The sequence below is a fragment of the Cervus elaphus genome, chromosome 30, assembly GCF_910594005.1.
Source record: "Cervus elaphus chromosome 30, mCerEla1.1, whole genome shotgun sequence".
Classification (NCBI taxonomy): Eukaryota; Metazoa; Chordata; class Mammalia; order Artiodactyla; family Cervidae; genus Cervus; species Cervus elaphus.
The window spans coordinates 18,594,803-18,616,876 of NC_057844.1; the positions used below are offsets into that span (position 1 = coordinate 18,594,803).

Below are 22,074 nucleotides of genomic sequence, written 5' to 3' on the forward strand. Positions count from 1 at the left end.
TTCACCAGTATGTTTACATACATAGTCTACTCCATGGCTGATATTTCCTCCCATGGCACTTAACCTGTTAATAGTTAAATTATCAACTGTTCTATGCAATGAAGATGGACATCTACACACACCCACATATATGAATTGGGACACAAAGGACAGTGTAGGCTTTTCTGAAGAAGAGTACCAGATGGCACACACATAAACAGTGGAATTCAAGTGAAATATCTTTAGATCGCTTTATTATATGCAAATATCATGCCTAGTACACAATCTACAAATCAGTTCCTCAGAGGTATTTAGTGCAATGATAAACACATCACTTTTTACTGTGTTTACTTAAAAAGGAAAAAAAAATTAATCCAAATCACATTGGGAGATCTTTATTAATTTAAATTGACATTATTAATTTTGTCTGCCAAGTCCTTAGTAAACATACCCTTATTTCATACAAATTTACAGGCTCTCAATAACAGGATCATCATGATGACTAGAAGTTATCAAGAGTATTGTAATGATTAAAATAATGTTCAAATAATGCACAAGTTACTTCACCGAAATACTTAAAATATTCTGGGGAGTGCTTGAAAGATCTGCTTATAAATAGTGACTGATATACTTAGTTAAGTATTTGGTGCTGAAGATAAACACTTCTTATATAAAACATTGTTTTAATACATTGCTCTACTGATGAAACTAGTTTATCAGATATAATACATTTCTAACACTAAAGAATAAAGCTTTATCTTCATATTTATTTTATTCATAAGACTCTTATCAATGAAGAATGTTGTACCCAACAATAATAAACTGGCATACTGCAATAATAAACTGGCATATTCTGTAAAAGTGAAAAAGAAAAGCTGCAACAGAACAAACTAGATAACTGCCTTACACATTCTTTATACAAACAGCCCCTTTAGAACAGAAATAAACACAGACCAAACGCTTTTAGTTTTTATGCCTAGGTGGTAATTACAAAGCTTCACACGCTGAAGAGAAAAGGAACAATAGTAATACAGAACACAGTATTTTTAACAATTATAACACATTTAACATCCTCAGTCAACCACTGGATTCTCAGATCAGATTGGCAACTGAAATTTCACATCCACCTGGGCTTGCTTGGCTAAGGTCACTATCTCAGAGAGCTTCACAACCTGAAAGGAAAAGAAAACAATCTTTGTCTCTATTTTCACAAAAACACAGAATCAGGACAATCGGTCAATGCGAAATTAACAGCATCTTCAATCCTTTTCATTTAAAACATCTGGGCTATTCTGACATTGTTATAAACCACGTCACAGTCTCAGAAGCATTTGCCACGCTGGCATGCATCCATGCTAGGTTGCTTCTGTCATGTCCAACGCTTTGCGACCCTATGGACTGCACCCCGCCAGGCTCCCCCATCTGTGGGATTCTCCAAGCAAGAATACTGGAGTGGGCTGCTGTGCCCTCTTCCAGGGGATCTTCCCAACCCAGGGATCTCTTACCTCTCCTGCGCTGACAGGCGGGTTCTTTACCACTAGTGCCACATGGGAAGCCCACTCCTAGGAGGATAGTCAAATCTAACACTTCATAACCTGCATATTATAACCCACACTAGATTTTATTCACGTATATAAAATCAGAAGGTATTAAATAGATACATATCTGATATATGTATCTACCTCTTTCTCACTGCCCAAATTATATCTATCTTAATTTTTTCCTCTTTTTAAATTGAAGTTTAGTTGTATTAGTTTCAGGTATACAGCAAAGTGATTCAGTTATTCATACATAGATTCTTTCCCAGTTTCTTTTCCCTTATAGATATTGAATATAGTTCCCTGTGTGATACAGCAGGTCCTTGCTGATTATCTATTTTATATATAATAGTGGATATATGTTAATCCCAAACTCTTAATTTATTCCTCTCCCCCTCCCTCTCACCTTCGGTAACCCTAAGCTTGTTTTCTATATCTGTGTCTGTTTCTCTTTTGTAAATAAGTTCATTTGTGTCATATTTTAAACTCCACATACAAGTGATATCATATGGTATTTGTCTTTCTCTTTCTGACTTACTTCACTTAGTATGATGATCTCTAGGTCCATCCATGTTGCTGCAAATGGCATTATTTCATTCTTTTTTATGGCTGAGTAGTATTCAATTGAATGTATGTGTGTATATATATATATATACTACATCTTCTTTATCCATTCATGTGTTGATGGACATTTAGGTTGCTTCCATGTCTTGGCTATTGTAAATTTGCTGCTATGAACACAGAGGTGCATTTATCTCTTCCAATTACAGTTTTCTGCAGATATATCCAAGAGTAGGACTGCTGGATCATATGGTAGTTCTATTTTTAGTTTTTTTAGGAACCTCCATACTGTTTTCCATAGTGATTTCACCAATTTACATTCCCACCGAAAAACTGTGGGACGTTTCCCTTCTCTCCACACCTTCTTCAGCATTTGTTATTTATAGACTTTTTAGTGATGGCCATTCTGACTGGTGTGAGGTAACACCTCATTGTAGTTTTGCATTTCTCTAATAATTAGCGATGTGCAATTATTCATGTGCATGTTAGCCATCAATCTGTATATCTTCTTTGGAGAAATGTCTATTTCCATCTGCTGCCCTTAACTATCTTTGACAATAGAAATAGTGACTGTCTTAGCTGGATACTACACAATGCAAAGCACATTTAAATAAAAGTTTGGGGAATTCCCTGGTGGTTCAGTGGTTAGGACTTTCACTGCCAGGGCCCAAGTTCAATCCCTGGTCAGAGAACTAAGATCCTGCAAGCCACATAGCATGGCCATAAATAAATAAATAAAAGCTTATTTAAAAAATATGTATATAATCCTAGAATGTTGGGATAGGAGCTTGAATCTGGAAGTTACTATTTTACTTTCTGTCAGTAAGTTAACAATTATCAACCTGAATTCCAATGTTCTCTATATAAATCTATCTGAGAATATTCAGCTGGTACCATACAAAATGTACAAATTAAACATATCTAAAACCAAACAACAAATTTAGCTTCTCTCCTCTCCAGCAGAATAGTTAAGAGAAGGTTTTAAAGTTAAACACCTTGAGTTCAGATCCCACTCTGATGTTTACAACATGTGATCCTAAATAAGATTAATGTATCGAGCTTTTGTTTCTTTATCTATAAAAGTGGATATTGTATCACCAAACTTAAGTCAGGTAATAGGGGAAGGGGGAAAAAAGGCCTAGCATTGCATGCATAATAAATTATAAAAGGTAGCGATTGCTGACATTATCATATTATTAATACTGTCATGACGTCCATAACCTCCTACTCACTAGAAAAACACTACAGACACAACTTAAATCAACTGTTCACTTTGATCTTTCACAGTCTATTTCAAGCTCCTACTGATACTTATCCTTCCTCTCCATGTCCAAAAAGCTTTTCCTAATTCAGGCTCTCACTGCAAACAAGCATATTTTCAGAGAAAAGTTCTAACCTATTCATTCCCTTCACCTCACCTCATATCTAATTACTGAACTAGCCAGACTCCTACTATCCCTCACTCTTTCCTTCAGCAATTGATTTCACATCTCAATGTCAAAACAGGCTTTCTGAAACACCTTCTCCCTACCAGACCCTTACTCAAAATCTTAATTTAAACTCAGGATTGTGTATAAGTGCACAATGAACTGTCTGTGAACTTCAGATAAAGAATCAAAAGTTCTCATTTAGAAACATCTCTGTTTCTACTGCAGAGTATTCACCAAGAAAGATATAGTGTTAAATCAAAGAAATGAGGTAAAATACATGTTACCATGATGTAATGTGGGAAAGTGGAGAGATATATGCATACACATACATACATACCGTATTTGTGTTTTTAAAGAAAGTGAAAAGATGAACTAAGAAATTCTAATTTAAAAAAAAAACTGATTACCTATGGGGAAGGAAGAAACAGTAATAGGTATAAAGGCTAGCTTCTCTGAATATATCTTGTTTTATAGTTTGATTTTGGAACCATGCAAATATTTTTAACAAAAAAAATTAAGCAATTACTTTAAAATAAAGAAATGAAACTGCTTCAGAGTGGGATAAAACAAAGAACTATTTCACAGGAATTTTAGAATCCAGCAAATTTTGGGAAATACTTCAAAGGACAAAAAGAACTGTAGATACAATTCTACTACTCTACTTTCAGTAGATATATTGTTTGTATTATTATTCTAAAACTGTTTTGTTTGTATTGAGGGACAAAGCAATAAATATTTGTTAGCATGGAATGGAAAAAAAAAAAAAAGAAACATATTAGATAAGAAAAAAAAAACAACTGTACTCCTGGATTTGGAAATATCAGTATGTACTCATGTATTTCTCTCTTTAAAAAACACATATTTTTCTAGACTTGTAACTTAAAAAAATCTAGAAACCATGAACAACCCAAAAGTTATAAGTACCCTTAAGGTTTAAATTGTGATGTCTAAACACCATTTGGCTGATTTCAGGTCAGCAGGAAGAAATGTAAAGATGAGCCTGAAACATCTCATTACACCGGAAAGCACATCATAGGACACGTGAGGACTCAGAAGTCAACGTGAAGAGGTTCTCACTGACCACAGATGGGATAATCTAAGAATCAGTAAAAATAACTAAAATGCACTGAACCACGTCAAATGTATTTAAATCCATGAGTTCAAAACAGGATGTGTATGCATGCATGCCATGTAATACACAACACACACCTAAAAACAAAAACTAAGAAACAAAAAAGCCTGGCTCACTTTCATAGGCCATAATGGAGGCACTGATACTATCAGTGCCTTAGCATCATCAACTCATATACCTCAAACGATTTATGCAAATTCAAAGATGTTTTAAATATCTACGCAAAATCATTTAAAATTTACTTATCAATAAAAGCAAAGAATCAAGTAAGTATCCAGCTTTTTCTAGGCAAAATGTGCACCATGACAATAAAATAACTGATACAAGAAAGTTTCACTTTTTATATGTATTCTATATAACAAATAATCACAGAATTAGAAAATCACCACTTTTGCACAAAATGCTGCATCTAAGTTATGAGTGTCAAGGACTGCTAGTATTATCTGATAAGTTACTTGACATTTATATACCTCTTTATGGAATTATACAAAATCACCAATAAAATATTCTTGCTCCCCGCTCCTCAAAATCAAATACATATACGATCAAGCCTATAGACTGAACTACCAGTTTATAGGAAGTATAGGAGCAGAGAAACGTGTTAACGCATTACTGACCAGGGGATTTTTTGCAGAAACTAATGCCTGTGGCCAGCAATATGTTAGGTACGTTAATACTGAAACATTCCAGCAAATAATGCTCAGGTAACAATGTATTAACACACCTCTGGTCAAAAAACTGTTAAGTGACACCCCATAGACACAATCATTAAGATCCAGACTATAGGAAACACGACTAGCCCATCAGCCTGTTTTTCTTCAACAAATAAACTTCAAAAAAGGGCGGGGGGGGCAAGGGAGAATCTATAAGGAGAAAGTTAGTGATATATTAACCAATTGCAAGCATAGATTTATTTTGATCCTAAATCTAACAAAAAACGTAGGCAAAATATATTTAAGAAAATCAGAAACGTTTCAACACTGACTTGATTCTTTTTTATAAAATATAAACATAATACCACTACCCCATCTGAAATAAATAACAATAATTACTTTATATCATCAATACTTTTGTCTTTTATAGGTACATGATGGTATGTATGAAATGATACAGTGTCTGAGATTTGCTTCAAAAAAATCATGGGCAAGGAAGGAAGTAGGTAAAAATTAGATGAGACAAGGTTGGGCATGAGTTGGTAACTGTTTAGGATGTTGGGATATGGGATATGATAGGTATATGGGATTCAATACTCCCAAAATTTAAGTGAAAAACTAATTATTAGCAGTATTAGCTGTTCACTTTAGAATCTCAATGCTTATAAACCTTTCAGACACTGCAAATTTTTCCTTAGATCAACATAACCCATTTACCATTTTAGCAGCTTCGTCCAAGTCATCACAAGCAAGAATTTTAAGTCCACTGTCTGCTATCAGTGCCTTGGCATCATCGACTCGTGTACCTGGAAATGATTTACACAAATATAAAGATGCTTTAAAAACATATACAAAATCATTTAAAATGTTTGTCACAATATACTAAAAATATAAAATTTCAACCAACTTCTGTCATTTAATACAAATGCTTCTAAACCAAAGAAAATACTGTAAAAAGTCTGGAGCTATCTTATAAAATACTTTGCCTTATCACATTAATGGTAATTCAGACAAGTCAGAACTCAAGACAATGCATAGCAAATAATGTATCAACTTATACCAAACAAAACTATCAACAATTTTGTCCCAATGTTAGATTTTTTTAAACTCACATTTAAAAAATTCTCTATTATACACTCTCATTTTAAAAATACAGCTATTTAAAACTAAAATTTAAATGAACTAAACTTGGAATTATGAACTTTTAATAACGAACTTTTAAAAGTTTAAATAGAAGTTTAATTATGAACTTTTAACTTCTAGAGTTAGTGAAACAATTACAAGATGCCTTTTACACTCACCTTGTAACCGCACCACAATAGGTATTTTAATTTCCAAATCCTTTACTGCCATGACTATACCCTGTGCAATAACGTCACACCGCATGATTCCTCCAAAAATGTTGACCAAAATAGACAGTACCTGTCAATAAAATGTTTGGGGAGGTTAAAATTTTAAAGGAATGACTATTTTTCCTTCCTTCTCAAGAACACACTCATATCTGTGCCTTATGCGTGTGCTCAGTCACTTCAGTCATGTCTGATTCTTTGAGGCCCTGGGACTACAGCCCACAGGCTCCTCTGTCCATGGGATTCTCCAGACATGAATACTGGACTGGGTTGCCATTTCCTTCTCCAGGGGATCTTCCCAACCCAGAGATCGGACCCGCATCTCCTGTGTCTTCTGCATCGCAGGCAGATCCTTTACCGCTGAGCCACTGGGGAAGCCCTATCTGTGCCTTATAGAAGTTAACTCCACGGAAACATTTTCAGACCAAAGAGCCATACTCTCTGCATGCAGCTCTCATCACTGAAGTCTGGCAGTCCACCACCCACCAAAACTTCCTTCCCCTCCTTGGGTAATTTCAACACCTAGTCCATAGTTTCTTCTCCCCTGCTCCACATTAACAAGACCTCCTGATTCCATCTACTTGTTTCCTATTAAGCATAGCCATTAGCAACATGACTAGCCCAGGCCATGTGGTAAGACAACATTATATGCAAGATCTCCAACTTAGTCCTCATTATCATCTCTTCATTTTTCCCCATCAACTCTACCAACTTTTTACAAACACCAGGTCCTCCAAAGCACTCAAAAAGTGTGGCCACTCCTGAATACATGTCACATTCAAACCTCAGGGCTTATTTGGGTCAGCATTCTTTCATTATCACACGGATAGTCAGGCCACTCTGATTCTCCCAGTTTATCAGCTCTGTCTTCTGTTCTTTTATAGCACTACATTCAATTCATCAGCCTCATCACACTATAAAAGGCCTTAAAGGAAAAAACCATGTGTTCCTAAATCCAAGCACAGTGTCCAATACAAAGGGACATATGTATACAGCTACTTCAGTGCTATCCACATTGTCACCCTGGGCTCCTGGCCTGCTTCCAACTCCAATGCCCCAGCATAGGAACTCTTCATATGCTTTTCTCCATTCTTGTACACAGGCCTAAAAAGCCATGCTTAGAAATAGAATTAGAATTCTAGTTCACATTATTGGGATTCCCTGGTGGCTCAGAGAAGTAGTCAACAGTTAGGTAATTAGATAATGCTCTGCTTTTAGAGTTTTTGCCAAAGGAAGCTATAGGAATATAGTTCTAATAAAATTTATTTTTTTAAAAATAATTATAAAACTAAAGAAACAAAGCACATTTTGTATCTCATTTTAGTTTAATGCTCTTTATAAAGTTGAATATGGCAAATAAGTCCATAGACTCAAAGGGAAAGAGCAATAAAAAAAAAAACAATTTTATTAAATAATTCTAGAATCTAACACCAAGAAAAAATACACAGCCCTATCAATAACAAACATTTATTAATGACCTATGTATGCTCAACAAGTAAAACTATGTACTCTACTAATTAATCAAGTTACTTCTTACCATTCAAATCTAAAACATAGGTTCTGCCCTTACCTTTTTATCTGAAGTGATAAGTTTAAACGCTTCTGTTACTTGATGGACTGTGGCACCACCACCAACATCAAGAAAGTTGGCTGGAGTCCCTCCATGAAGTTTTATTATATCCATTGTAGCCATAGCCAAACCAGCACCGTTCACTATCAAGAGAGGAAAATGATGTGTATAAGCAACATAAAGAAAATAAGATTAACCAATCCAACTCTAACATAAGAACACATGGTACCTAGACAGCCTATATTTCCATCAAGGCCAATGTAGTTGAGATCTGCCTTAGCTGCATCTTTGTCCCTTTCATCTTCCTGGGTCCAGTCCTGCAGGTCAAAGATTTTCTTCTGACGATAAGCTGAATTAGAATCAAAATTGATCTTTGCATCCATACACAGCACTTTAAAGGAAAAAAAGAAAGTGATTTTAATTTCAAGATAGACAAAAAAAAAAAAACACTATATAATAATCAAATGTTTTTTTACTTTAGGGGAAAAACACATTTTGTTACTTACTGAAAGTATTTCAACTCATGTTCACAACTGATTCTAACTATCACCTGAATAAGAATATGTCAGAATTTAAAACTATCCCATCAAAGTTACTGCTTCTACATCTGTCCTAAGCAACAGATAAAGAAGAAAGAAAAACCTCAAAAGCATTTAATGTTCTTTTTAATTACCAAGAAATAACAGTCCATGCTCTTAGCTAACTCCATTGCTTGGGTTCTGGGTCCCAACTCAAGGGCACTGTCACAGCAATTCTGCTTTTCCAGCACCATAAATTCCACTCTACTTTTCCATGGGCTAAATTAAACTGGCTTGCAAAAAAAGCCATTCTCTTCCCCCACCTAATAGAAAGAAGAAACTCTTTTACCTGCTACCTCCCCACTTACTCTCCTCTTCCTATACAGCATTATTCACAGAAAAAGTTGTCTGTTTAAACCTGGGGTCAGCAAACTATGGTCCATGGGCCAGATTCAGCCTCTGCTGGTTTTTTAATGGCCTGTGAGCTAACAAAGGGTTTAACATTTTTATGAATAAAAAGTTAAAAAGAATAAAAAGGAAGGGAGAAGGAGAAAAACAGCAGCAACTGAGACTATACATGGCCCACAAAGCCTGAAATAGTTATTATCTGCCAATACCTCTGCTTAACTCACTGTACCAAGTTTTCCTGCTGCCATTCTCTCTTAAATTCACTCTAGTCAGGCTTTTACCTGCAGCACTCTACCAAAATGGTCCTTATGAAGGCTAATTGTCTGACTTCATCTTTCAGTATTTTATCCCTTCCTTGTTCCAATCTAACTACAACATTCTCCTTACTCCTGAATGGACAGAGGTGAAAAGAACCAAGCAGTTTCAGCTGCTGCCCAAAACAAGAGACAAAGTTTGGAGTCAGCCAAGTTAACTAACAACAAAAGCCAAGCATTCTTTCAGAAGAAGACAGAATTCAGCCTCCCAAAATGTCCAGTATAAAAACTGCTAGATCTCTGAAGAAACAGGAAAACGTAAGCAATGGTAAAAAGGAAAAGCAGTCAAAAGAAACAAAACCCAAGATGACCCAAATTTTAAATTATCAGAGAACTGTGAAACAGCATTTTTAAACACATTTAAAATGACCTAAAGGAAAATATGTTCATAATAAAGCACTAGGTAAAAATATCAGCAGAAAATAAAACTATGAAATGAACCATACTGAAAATCTAAACTGAAAAGTACAATATGTGAAATCACTGGCGAATGATAATATGTATGTTTCTTAGACTGTAATGCTTCATTCAGATCCCTTGTATTTTCATAATCACTTACAAATTTACAAATTGTGGCATATCTATATATGCCAGGATTAAAACATCAAAGTAAATGTTTTAGAAGAATATTTCAGTAAACACAAAAAGTGCTCAAGATACGTCAGCAAAAAAATCTGCGTATAACTTTATAGTCAGCCCTCCATATCTACAGCTTTGCATCCATAGATTCAACCAACTACAGACTGTGTAGTACTGTTGTATTAGTTACTGGGAAAAAAAATCTTCATATAAGTGGACCCTCACAGTTCAAATGCATGTTTTTCAATGATCAACTGTGTATCTATTTTTTTTTTTAATGAGGATGACATGGCCAAGTAACTAATCCTTAGTAGGCCTCCGAGGCATACAGACTCAAGAAGATCAAGACAGGTTCACTCAGCTGAGGGTGATTCTCCAATAAAAACAACCTGAGGTGAAATACCTAGGAAGCACATTTCCTAGGCCTGAGCTCTGTAACAGTCAGTAGAACCAGCCACTGACAACTCTGCTAACTAAGCAAGGGTATGTGTAATACCAGTAAACAGAGCCCACACCCAATTCATAGTGTTCAAGAGAGGGAAAGCTTTTAAGAGATGTACATATTTGGTTTTTCCCCCTAGAAATCACAAATGCCAAATTAATTGCCAAAATCACTAGGGCAAAATTAATTTTCTGCTCAGAGATTTCTTTTAACTGATTTAAAGTCCACAGGTAAAATAATCACCTGGCATCCTGGTGAGACTAAAATCAATCCACTCTCCTTTATTCAGGTTTCACTGAGTTTCTGCCATGTGCTGTGCAGTGCTTAGTCACTTAGTCGTGTCCACTCTCTGCAACCCCACGGACTGTAGCCAACCAGGTTCCTTTGTCCATGTGGATTTTCCAGGCATGAATACCAGAGTGGGTTGCCATGCCCTCCTTCAGGGAATCTTCCCAACCCAGGGATTGAACCCAGGTCTCTCTGCATTACAGGCAGATTCTTTACTGTCTGAGCCACAGGGAAGCCTGAGTTTCTGCCATGACCCTTCATAAAATGACGTACATGGTTCTGAGAAATAATTGTGCCTGAGATCACTGTTCCTGGCAGTGGGAATGGCCTGGGTTTGGGTTTCCCCCCGCCAAATCTGGTAATGGAGGGTCAAAGCTGTGATAAACTTACATGTATTATTAACCTTTTGTACACCAGAATTGAGGCCCATAAGAGATCTGAAGTTCAAATAATGCAACTTCTGAGACTACAGAGAAACTCTACCTGTTCCTATGAAAAAAAATCCAAACTGCCCTGGCTGAAAGAATTTAAACTGTATCTAGAATTCACAACCTCTTGTTCAATGAAAATAGTCAAGAAATTAGCAAGAACATTAATTTCTTTGAATTTCTAACTCAGATAAAAGAATCTGACTTGGGACTTCAGTTCTCTACGTCCTTTGGACTTTATCACATTTGTGTCTTATGTCTCAGGTGTGTCTTTATGCAGTTTACTATTAAAGTATTTCAGAGAATTTTAATGCTATATAATCTAATCTCTGCAATCAAAATCACTGCAGATGGTGACTGCAGCTATGAAATTAAAAGACGCTTACTCCTTGGAAGGAAAGTTATGACCAACCTAGACAGCATATTAAAAAGCAGAGACATTATTTTGTCAATAAAGGTCTGTCTAGTCAAGGCTATGGTTCTCCAGTGGTCATATATGGATGTGAGAGTTGGACTACAAAAAAAGCTGAGTGCCAAAGAATTGATGCTTTTGAACTGTGATGTTGGAGAAGACTCTTGAGAGTCCCTAGGACTGCAAGGAGATCCAACCAGTCCATCCTAAAGGAAATCAATCCTGAATATTCACTGGAAGGACTAATGTTGAAGCTGAAACTCCAATACTTTGGCCACCTGATGCGAAGTGCTGACTCATTTGAAAAGACCCTGATGTTGGGAAGGGTTGAGGGCAGGAGGAGAAGGGGACGACAGAGGATGAGATGGTTGGATGGCATCACTGACTCAACGGACATGGGTTTGGGTAAACTCCGGGAGTTGGTGATGGACAGGGATAGGTGATGGCGTGCTGAGGTTCATGGGGTTGCAAAGAGTTGGACACAACTGAGTGACTGAACTGAACTGAACTGAATCTAATCTTACCCATGAACTTCTGATACTCCAATAGACATAATCTGGAGTCAGAAACAGAAAAGAGTAAATTTTCAGAATTAAGCCTAACACTTTCTTAAACGGCTGATACTGGTATACTGTTTTGACCCATTTTGGAAATTTCTGGGGGTAAAAATTCAAACTACCTATAGGTGCTCCCATAACATCCAAAGGAACATGGCTGGGACTGGAATGACAGCCTCAAAATCAGAACAAGACTATGCAAACAGCTAATCGCTGTCCCTCAAAACTTCCACATCCATCCTGATAGATCACAGGCTTAATGGCTGAGTTCAGTGGGTAAAGAAAATACGTGGAATGTTTGCGAGCAGGTGAGCAAATCCCCCACTCTGGATGTTTCCTTTCACATTCAAAGGGCTCACTTAGTGTAACATCTGTCCCATCACTGTCTCTTTACTTACTTCTTCCCAGAGGAAAGGAAGTAAATTAACTGTCTACTTAATCTAGATATTATAAAACCAGACATGCATAATTTAGCTCAATCTTTCTTCCTTTTGGGAGTAAGCTTCCCACAGGGAACAAGGATTTCCAACTGCTATTCCCAAGGCATAGCCTATCCCTGAAAGTACTGCCCTGTTAAAGCCTCATATGTGAATAGTTATTAAGTCTGTCTAATTGTAATTTAGCTGTCAGATCCATTTTAATTAGAACTCAGGCAGGGAAGACGGGCAGTCACTGGAAGATCTCTCAGAAACCCCAATGATAGCAATGGTATGACAAGCTATTTAAGCAATTCTATTCAAATAAATATGTATATTTTTATATTACCCTAAGTTTTCAGAGCATTACTAGGAAAGTAAGTCTACAGTCTACAAGCTTGCCTCTTAAAATTATTCAAACAATTAAACCCGTACCAATTAACAGGTATACTTCAATTCTATGCAGCAGACATGTTCCAAAAGAACTGTGCACAAAGGAAATAATTCGAAATTTAGTCTTATTTAAAATGTCCTTAAACTACTATTTTAAGGAATACTATAATAATTTCCCCAAATGTACATACTATCTTGTCATATGGTAACTTAGTACAAAAGCAGACAAATATCTGTATTTCCTATTTTTTAAAATATTACTTTCAAAACTCAATATGTACCTCATAAATAAAACATATCAATCTGTAGATGTTTAGAACTACCCAGAGTACACTGATCCAAACCCTCCATTCAAAATACATAAAAGAAGGTACTGTGAGAAATGTAGATGTGTTACCAGAGCCTGAGCTTGAACTCGTCTGTAAAATAAACCCTTCTCCTCTCCACTCCCACTGCCTCTGTTACCTTCTGTTTGGACTACTACTAAGCTTCTTAGCCTAAAAGACTGCTGCTGTTTAGTCGATAGGTCATGCAACCCCAGGGATTGCAGCCTGTCAGGCTCCTCTGTCCATGTAATTTCCCAGGCAAGAATACTGGAGTGTATTGCCATTTCCTTTTCCAGGGGATCTTTCTGACCCAGGAATTGAACCTGGCCTCCCAGGTGGCTCAGTGGTAAAAAATCTGCCTGCCAATGCAGGAGACTCAGGAGATGCAGGTTCAATTCCTTGGTCAAGAAGATCCCCTGGAGAAGGAAATGGCAACCCACTCCAGTATTCTTGCCTGGGAAATCCCATGGATAGGAAAGCCTGGTGGGCTACAGTCCATGGGGTCACAAAGAATTGGACCGAGCACACAGCACACATATCTCCTGCATTGGTAGGCAGATTCTTTACAACTGAGCCACCAGGAAAGTCCCAGCCTAAAAGAGTACCCTAACAACTAATCCCTTACTACTCCAATGCTGATATACTACTCTCTACCCAAAACATCCCTGTCATACAACTGTGTCATATGTTAAGAGTACAAATTCTGCAGTCCAGCTCTACCATTAGCCATGTGTCCCTGGGTAAGTCACATAAACCTCTTGATAACTCAGTCTCCTACCCTATAAAGTAAGGATAGTAATAGTACCTACCCTCACAGAACTGTTATAAACATCTAATGAACTACAGGGTCTATATTTGAAAAGCTCTTACAACAGTGCCTGGCACAAAGTATTTGCTATGTTTTTGTTAAATAGAGGGAAAATATTTTTTAAAAAAGAAAAAACTTTACTGTAGGAAACGAAAGTATACTTAAAATGTCTCTTTTGTATGGTCAAAATTCAAAACTAAGTACTATGAAAGAAGAAACTGAAAACAAACCAAAACATGGGAGACAAGCTGAAACACAGTAGAGATATTTTTCACAGACTAAGGAAAACAAATATAATGACAGAATTAAAATCAACAAATTAAGAACAAAATCAAAAGTCTCTGCAGAGCAGCAATAAACAGTAAGAAAATACAATGGCAGAAAAAATCCTATTCAAAATAGCAACAAAAAATATATTTCTACAAATAAGTCCAAAAAGAAATACCTTCCAAAAGATGCCTTATTTTAAAAGAATATAAATGGAAAAAAACTGTATTTCTAGTTGGAAAAACTGACTTCTAGAAAGATGTCCATTTTCCCCAACAATTTATAGGGATGATACAATTCCAATAAAATTCCAGCATGATTGGTTTTGAAACATGAAAAAAAGATTCTAAAGATTGCCTAGCAATAGGAATTAGTAATTTGACATCCAAGTACCAAATGCAGGACTAAAGGCTTTAAAGATCTGAGAATTTCTAAACCGCATGAAAGTTTAGACTTCTACAGTGCGTAGGCACACACACCCATGGGAACACTGGTTCAGATTCCTTGGTGACTGTTACTTGCTTTCATACAATTTTCACTGCATTTCTTAAAATTTGTCCTTGACCCACAACAGGTTAAGTAATGCCAATCTAAAAGAATAAATAGGTTAAGAACTGCCTCCCTAATAAAAAAAAGGAAAAAAAAAAGTTTTATACAGATTAATTCTCCTACACAAATTATTAAAATTTCATTTTTAAAATGTGTATCAGCCCTCACTCTTTAAAAAATTTAAGTAATTTTAGTTTTATAAACTACCTCTATAATCACAAGAGAATTTACTCCTTTGTCTTTATGCAACCATATAAATGACCACCTAAAAATTGATTTCTACAATAATAAACAGAACTCATTAGAAGTACAAAAGTGAAAGAGTTCTACAAATGCTTAAGGAGATTAGAAATGTCCTAAGAAATGTGAAACAAAATCTAACAAATCACAGCAAGAGAAGCAATTAACGTGAAATATCAAGAAAAACTTAGGCTACAATAAAGCAGCTTATATTTTTAGAATATCTATACAGGGAAGGGATGATAATTCAAAATCTGACTTACCTTTTAAACACATATAAAAGGAAAGCTGTCAAAGTAATAAGCCAACCTTTTTTCCTTAATATTAAAAGGACTCCAGTAACAAAATATACTCTTTGTATAAAAACAATCATGTCTCTGAAGTCTGAAACCTGGGGAGATTAAAATGGCTAATTCCCCCAAACTACAACTATTTATCCACTACCGCGCTAAATACTCTAATCCAACACTGCCCAGCAGAACTTTTTGCAAGAATGAAATTGTTCTGTATGTGTGCTAATGCACTAACCACACGAGGCTAAAGAGCACCTGAAATGTAACCAGTGCAACTGAGAAATATTTTCATCTTATACCACTTCATTTTAACTGCCACATGTGACTGTTAGCTGCCATACAGCGCAGCTTTAATCCCTCTGTGTGTAAATATATAAAGTGTTTGTTTAATGTGTCTCTTTGTTCACATTCATTCTTTTCAAATGTTCACATTCACTGTTTTCATTATAAAACAAGCTTCTACATAGGAATGAGTTCACTTCCTCAGTGAAGCATATGATAGGGGCTAAATAGATAATCAATGTTTGATGAAAGAAGATACTTTACCAGCTCCATCTGAATCCTCTACCATTGGATTTATTTCTACCATGGTTGCATCATATTTCAGAAAAAGGTCATAAAGTTTGATCATGTTTTCTGCTGCAGAATCCACAATACTGGCTGGAAATCCCATCTTCTGTGCAAGCTGAAAGCAATATGTCTCTTTATTATAGGAATGCTGCATAACATCCAATCAACATTAAATTGTTGCAAATAAATAACCTTGTAGTTTATCATTTAAATAATAAGCACAAATCATTTACGGTCAAATATGAATCACTACTATCCATAAATAGTTAAACAAAACTATGCAAAATCCTCACAAAGCCGGCAGTATGCCCATTTTACAAAGAAAGAGATTCTGAGAGGTCAAATGACTTGCCATTCACCTCAATTCCTGTTCTCGTGTTTATCCCATAGCCTCCATACTGCCACTGAGCCTTACAGCCAACCTAAACTGAAAAAAGAGGCTTATATTTTATTAAAACTACATATAAAAGGTAGACTACTAATCCCACTGGTCTGAAAACAATGGCCAAAATACTAACCCTATTTTACCTTTTAGGTAATTTATGAAGAGTGTCTACCAACCAATGAAGACACATTCAGTAAAATGACTAGTAAAATGAGTATTATCCTACTCATTACAAAATCTACTGAGCACCTAATAAACGCTAGATTCAAAAGTACTTAAACTTCCCTGGTGGCTCAGCTAATAAAGAATCTGCCTGCAATGTGGGAGACCTGGGTTTGATCCCTGGATTGGGAAGATCCCCTGGAGAAGGGAAATATTACCCACGCCAGTATTCTGGCCTGGAGAATTCCATGGACTATGTAGTCCATGGGGTCACAAAGAGTCAGACATGCCTGAGCGACGTTCACTTTCAAGCTTCTAATCTAGGAGAAGAGTTCACAGTCTTGAGCAAAGATTTCTTGCTAAATATACCTGAAGAGCTTTTTAAAAAATACATACAGCAAGGTCTCAACCCAGAGGCTGTGGTTCACAAGTTCTATAGGCTATCAAAGATCTATAATTTTTTAAAGTTTTATAAGCAATTTTGAAGCTACAGAAGAAGCTACATATATGGAAGTTACATGTCTCTTTTTTAATCATCCTAACTGCCACAGCTGCTCAGGAACCCTCTGGAGGAGTTTTCTCCTATTTTCCAATTGTTATCTAAAGCTACAATACATTTAACTTTTAATAGAAAATATTAAATTCTTTGAAAGTGAATGTGATTCTTCCAAGAAGTCAAATGCAAACAATTAAATACAAATAAAATAAAGTGGATGATCTAATTGAGAAATGCCATTTGGGGTTAAGACATTTCAAAAAAATAAAAGAATAAGAAAATTAAAAATACCATTTCATTTAGAAAAGTTTCAGAGGTCACAATCTACTGTTTTAAATTTAAACATCTGAGAATTGCAAAAAAATTCTGATCAGAACAGTATGACATCAGTTTGTCTCACATTATACTGAGTAGTACTTCCATTCACCCATCACTCAGAAAGCTACAAACTTAGATTATTCCTTCAAATATTGTTGTAAACCAAGTGTTTTCTCTCTCATCTAAATTCAAGACTCTAGTTACCACTCTCATATAACTATCTAATGAGTCACATCTCTGTCCCCTTTAAACATTTATACCACTCACTTGCCTAAAGGACTTGCTTCACGCTTTATCAGGGAGTTCTCTGTATCAGTCAAAATTCCTGCTCTACTGTACTTCAATACCATTAGCTTCATCTGACAGTTTCCTGATAAGAGATGTTAATTTCATTCAAACTTTAATACTCAAACTTCTTTTTAAGATGGGTCACTTATTTTTTATATATAAAGTAAACAATTTAATAGCAATATTACAAACATTACCAAGCAACTCTCACACACCATAATTAACTTCATACTTAAGTTTTTGTCTTGGAGAGCTCTTTTTTGAGGGGGAATGTAATGAGAGGAAGAGGCACACAAGAAGGATGGCATGGAAAACTAGTGAAATTGCAAGCAAAATTTATTGTGCATGTGAATACACTGAGAGAAAGCCCACAGCTTTAATCAGATTCTTAAAAGCACCCATAAAATCCCCAAAATAAAATCACTGATCTATCATAGGGATATATGAGACAGTGTCCCTACCATTCCATACAGTGTATAGGGTATAAAGGGGGGGACAGGAACATATTAAATGCCACCATGCAGATGAAAATCCAAAGTATGAAAAACAAAGCATTATTACTCCAGGTTCTCCAACAAATGAAATAAAATGGATGAAGAAAATGAAAAAAAGGAAATCTATAAACTATTAACAGAAGACCTATGAGACCTATTAACCAACTGCAATGAAGGAACTTACATGGATCCCAACTCAAACAGATTCTAAGGAAAAAAAAAAACATGAGACAACTAGGGAACTGGAATGACTGGGTAAGTGAAGATACTGATTTTACTAGGTATGGCTATGGTACATATAGTGACTCTTTTGAAAGAATCCTTATCTTTTAAAAATACATATTAAAATACTTATGGAGGACATGAAGTAAAATGCTGTAGATACTTCTAAAAAGTTTCCATTTCAAATAAGATTTAACATACTCTGACACTCAAAAAAAAAGTTTTCAGAAGTTTTATCAAGCACTTCACTTACATAAAGTTAATTCTCTTTAAGTGTTGCAATTATCCAAATAAAACCTAGAAATATTTCAAAACACAACATACCCGGACAGCTTGTTCCTTTTTGATGCCTTCTACAATATCAATAGGCTCTTTAACTATGGCCTCGGGAGTCTCAGCAGCAACGTCTTCAATATTGACACCACCGTGAGAACTTCCTATTAATACAGGACCCTAGCAGGAAGGGAAACAAAAAACAGCTAGATTTTATTTTGGACCCATCAATAAAATCTTAAAATCTATTTATGCATACTATCGAACTTATACATCTGTCACTCCCCACTATATTTAAACCCCCTTGAGAATTTATCCTTGCATCTCCTATAGTGCTCTTTTAAACGTTCAATTGAAATAATGGACAAGAAATGAAAAGGAGGAGGAAGACACTATCTTACCTGTGAGGGGAAAAGGATTAAAAATATACACAAAATGTATACCAAACAATATAAACATACACGTATATGCGAAATACAACCTCTACATTTCTCACAAGAACTGAAGGAACATTAAAGTATTGTTTAAACAACATTTAAAAAAATAATAGAAACAGTTTACTGATATTTAAAAGGGAAAGTCTAATGAACAAACCTTCCGATTTATAATCTCTAGGCTACTGGAGGTCAGTGAAAAAGAAAGCTATCTACCTTCAAAGAAGAGCTCTGGCTATTATCATGAAGAATATAATAAGGTAAGACATAAATACTAACCAATTAAGTTAACTTTTGAGTCTCCTAAGATCAGTTAAGGAAAAAACCTTGAAGCGAAATTATCTAATAGATTTGCCAAACTATGCACATAACTGGAAATAATCTTAACCTGCAAAGATAGGAAATGGTAAAAACATTCTACTGAAGATTATTTAATGCTTCTGGAAAGGAAAATGATTCAGTAGTATTATCTGCGGGAAAAAAGGTACAAAACCCTAGATTCTATACTCAATTTTTTTTAACATAAAGTGTGCTTAAATGTGCACCCTCCCACTATTCACAGACAAACAGAAAGATAAGAAATAAAACATTAAATAAGGCTTCTGTTATTTTGTTATTTGTGTCACTATTTGGCGACTGAACAATAACATTTTCTAAAAAAAGAAAATTTCTACAGTGAATATACAATTCTTAATTCAGGAAAGAAAAACAAACCTAAAGACTAATTTCACTTTTCTACCCCAGCATTTAAATGTTTCAGTAACAAATTCATTTCAAGATATAAGGTAAAGAAATAATATTATTGGGTTGGCCAAAATCTTCGTCCGGTTTTTTAAGTAAAAATAAAAGGCACATTTGATCTCTATCAACTTCATTCAACTGGTCTACTCGACCGAGCAGCATTGTTCAGTGAAAAATATCCAGCACAAAACTTCACAAGCCAATTCTGACAAATTCACTCAGTCACAGCACCTTATGCATACACTGCACAAATCTTTTTTGTGTATTTCAGTTGCATTTTTACTTTCTTGACACAATAAAGCATAATATGCCAAAAACATTGCTTTTTTCTTCCATCTTCAATATTAAAATGGCTATACAAAAATTCACCAATTGTGATGTATTTTTTTTTTAAAGCTCACTGATCTGACAGCAGTTAGACTGTGACAACAAAAGTGTTTCAAATGAAGTTAAAAACAACTAAGCACTACTACAGCTGTCTTAATAGAAAAAACTGAATGAACCTCTTGGCCAAACCAAAATATTCATTACTGTTTGGAAAACAATACAGTGTTTCAAATCCTCAAAATACAGCAATAGCCAAAAGAGATACAGCTGGGAGTATTTATTATTTTTTTAAAAGAGAGTTATTATACCTAGGCAAAAAAAGATTTTTAAAAAGTATCAGTCTTCAAGGAAAAAAAACTGTGTGGGTGGAAGATTTATACTTCTCTGTACATCTTTGTACCTTTTAAATGTAATATTACATGACTAGATTTCAATATTGTTGTTACTGTTGAGTGGCTAAGTTGTCTCCAACTCTTTGTGACCCCATGGACTGCAGCATGCCAGGCTTCCCTGTTTTCACTATCTCCAGGAGGTTGATCAAGTTCATGTCTACTGAGTTGATGATGCCATCCAACCATCTCATTGCTTGTCGTCCCCTCCTCCTCATGCCCTCAATCTTTTCCAGCATCAAGGTCTTTTCCAATAAGTCGGTTCTCTGCATCAGGTGTCCAAAGTACTGGAGCTTCAGCTTCAGCATCAGTCCTTCCAATGAATATCCCGGGTTGATTCCCTTCATGATTGACTGGTTTGATGTCCTTTCTGTGCAAGGGACTCACAAGAGTCTTCTCCAACACCACAATTCAAAAGCACCAATTCTTCTGTGCTCAGCCTTCTTTATAGTCCAACTCTCACATCCATACATGAATACTGGAAAAACCATAGCTTTGACAATATGGACCTTTGTCAGAAAAGTGATGTCTCTGCTTTTTAATACGCTGTCTAGGTTTGTCATTGCTTTTCTTCCGAAGAGCATGAGTCTTCATATCAAGGCTGCAGCCACCATCCATAGCATTTTGCAGCCCAAGAAAATAGTCTGTCATTGTTTCCATTTTTCCCCCATTTATTTCCCATGAAGTGATGGGACCAGATGCCATGATCTTAGTTATGATACACATAAAAGCAGCTGAAGACAGTAAATTTCATATTCTATGTTTCTGACCACAACTTAAAAAAATGACAGCTCTAGACCACAAGCTCAGTGAGCTTCTGAGGTTGCACAATACTCTGCGTGTTGTCACATTTCAACAAGTGACGTATCAACATATCACATATCAAGTATGTGAGGAAGGTGACAGAACCCTAAAGCAAATAGAAACTTTATGTGTGGGACTCTCCCAGACTGTGCCCTGTGCATCTCCATTTGGCTGGTTCTGGCTTTTATCCTTTGGCTATAATAAAACTGTAGTCACAAATCCAGTATTTTCCTAAGGTCTGTGAGTCATTCTAGCAAATTATGAACCTGAGGGATACTTCAGTCCAGTTCAGTCGCTCAGTCGTGTCTGACTCTTTGTGACCCCATGAATCGCAGCACGCCAGGCCTCCCTGTCCGTCACAAACTCCCGGAGTTCACTCAAACTCATGTCCATTGAGTCGGTGATGCCATCCAGCCATTTCATCCTCTGTCGTCCCCTTCTCCTCCTGCCCCCAATCCCTCCCAGCATCAGGGTCTTTTCCAATGAGTCAACTCTTCCCATCAGGTGGCCAAAGTATTGGAGGTTCACCTTCAACATCAGTCCTTCCAATGAACACCCAGGACTGATCTCCTTTAGGATGGACTGGTTGGATCTCCTTGCAGTCCAAAGGACTTTCGAGTCTTCTCCAACACCACAGTTCAAAAGCATCAATTCTTCGGTGCTCAGCTTTCTTTATAGTCCAACTCTCACATCCATACATGACCACTGGAAAAACCATAGC

At 36.0% G+C, this 22,074-nt stretch overlaps 1 protein-coding gene across 1 annotated transcript in view; it reads right to left on the minus strand.

The window, feature by feature from the left end:
• Positions 1-216: 216 nt before the first annotated feature.
• The window catches only part of SUCLA2 (succinate-CoA ligase ADP-forming subunit beta), a 40,946-nt gene continuing 19,088 nt past the window's right edge, over positions 217-22,074 (minus strand). Inside the window, exons 5-11 of the mRNA XM_043892143.1 lie at positions 18,710-18,838; positions 15,997-16,135; positions 8,442-8,603; positions 8,213-8,355; positions 6,595-6,715; positions 6,011-6,099; positions 217-1,151 (exon numbers count right to left, since the gene is read on the minus strand). Of these exons, the coding sequence (XP_043748078.1) occupies positions 1,077-1,151; positions 6,011-6,099; positions 6,595-6,715; positions 8,213-8,355; positions 8,442-8,603; positions 15,997-16,135; positions 18,710-18,838 (858 nt within the window). The 3' untranslated portion in view covers positions 217-1,076. The remainder of the gene's footprint in view (positions 1,152-6,010; positions 6,100-6,594; positions 6,716-8,212; positions 8,356-8,441; positions 8,604-15,996; positions 16,136-18,709; positions 18,839-22,074) is intronic.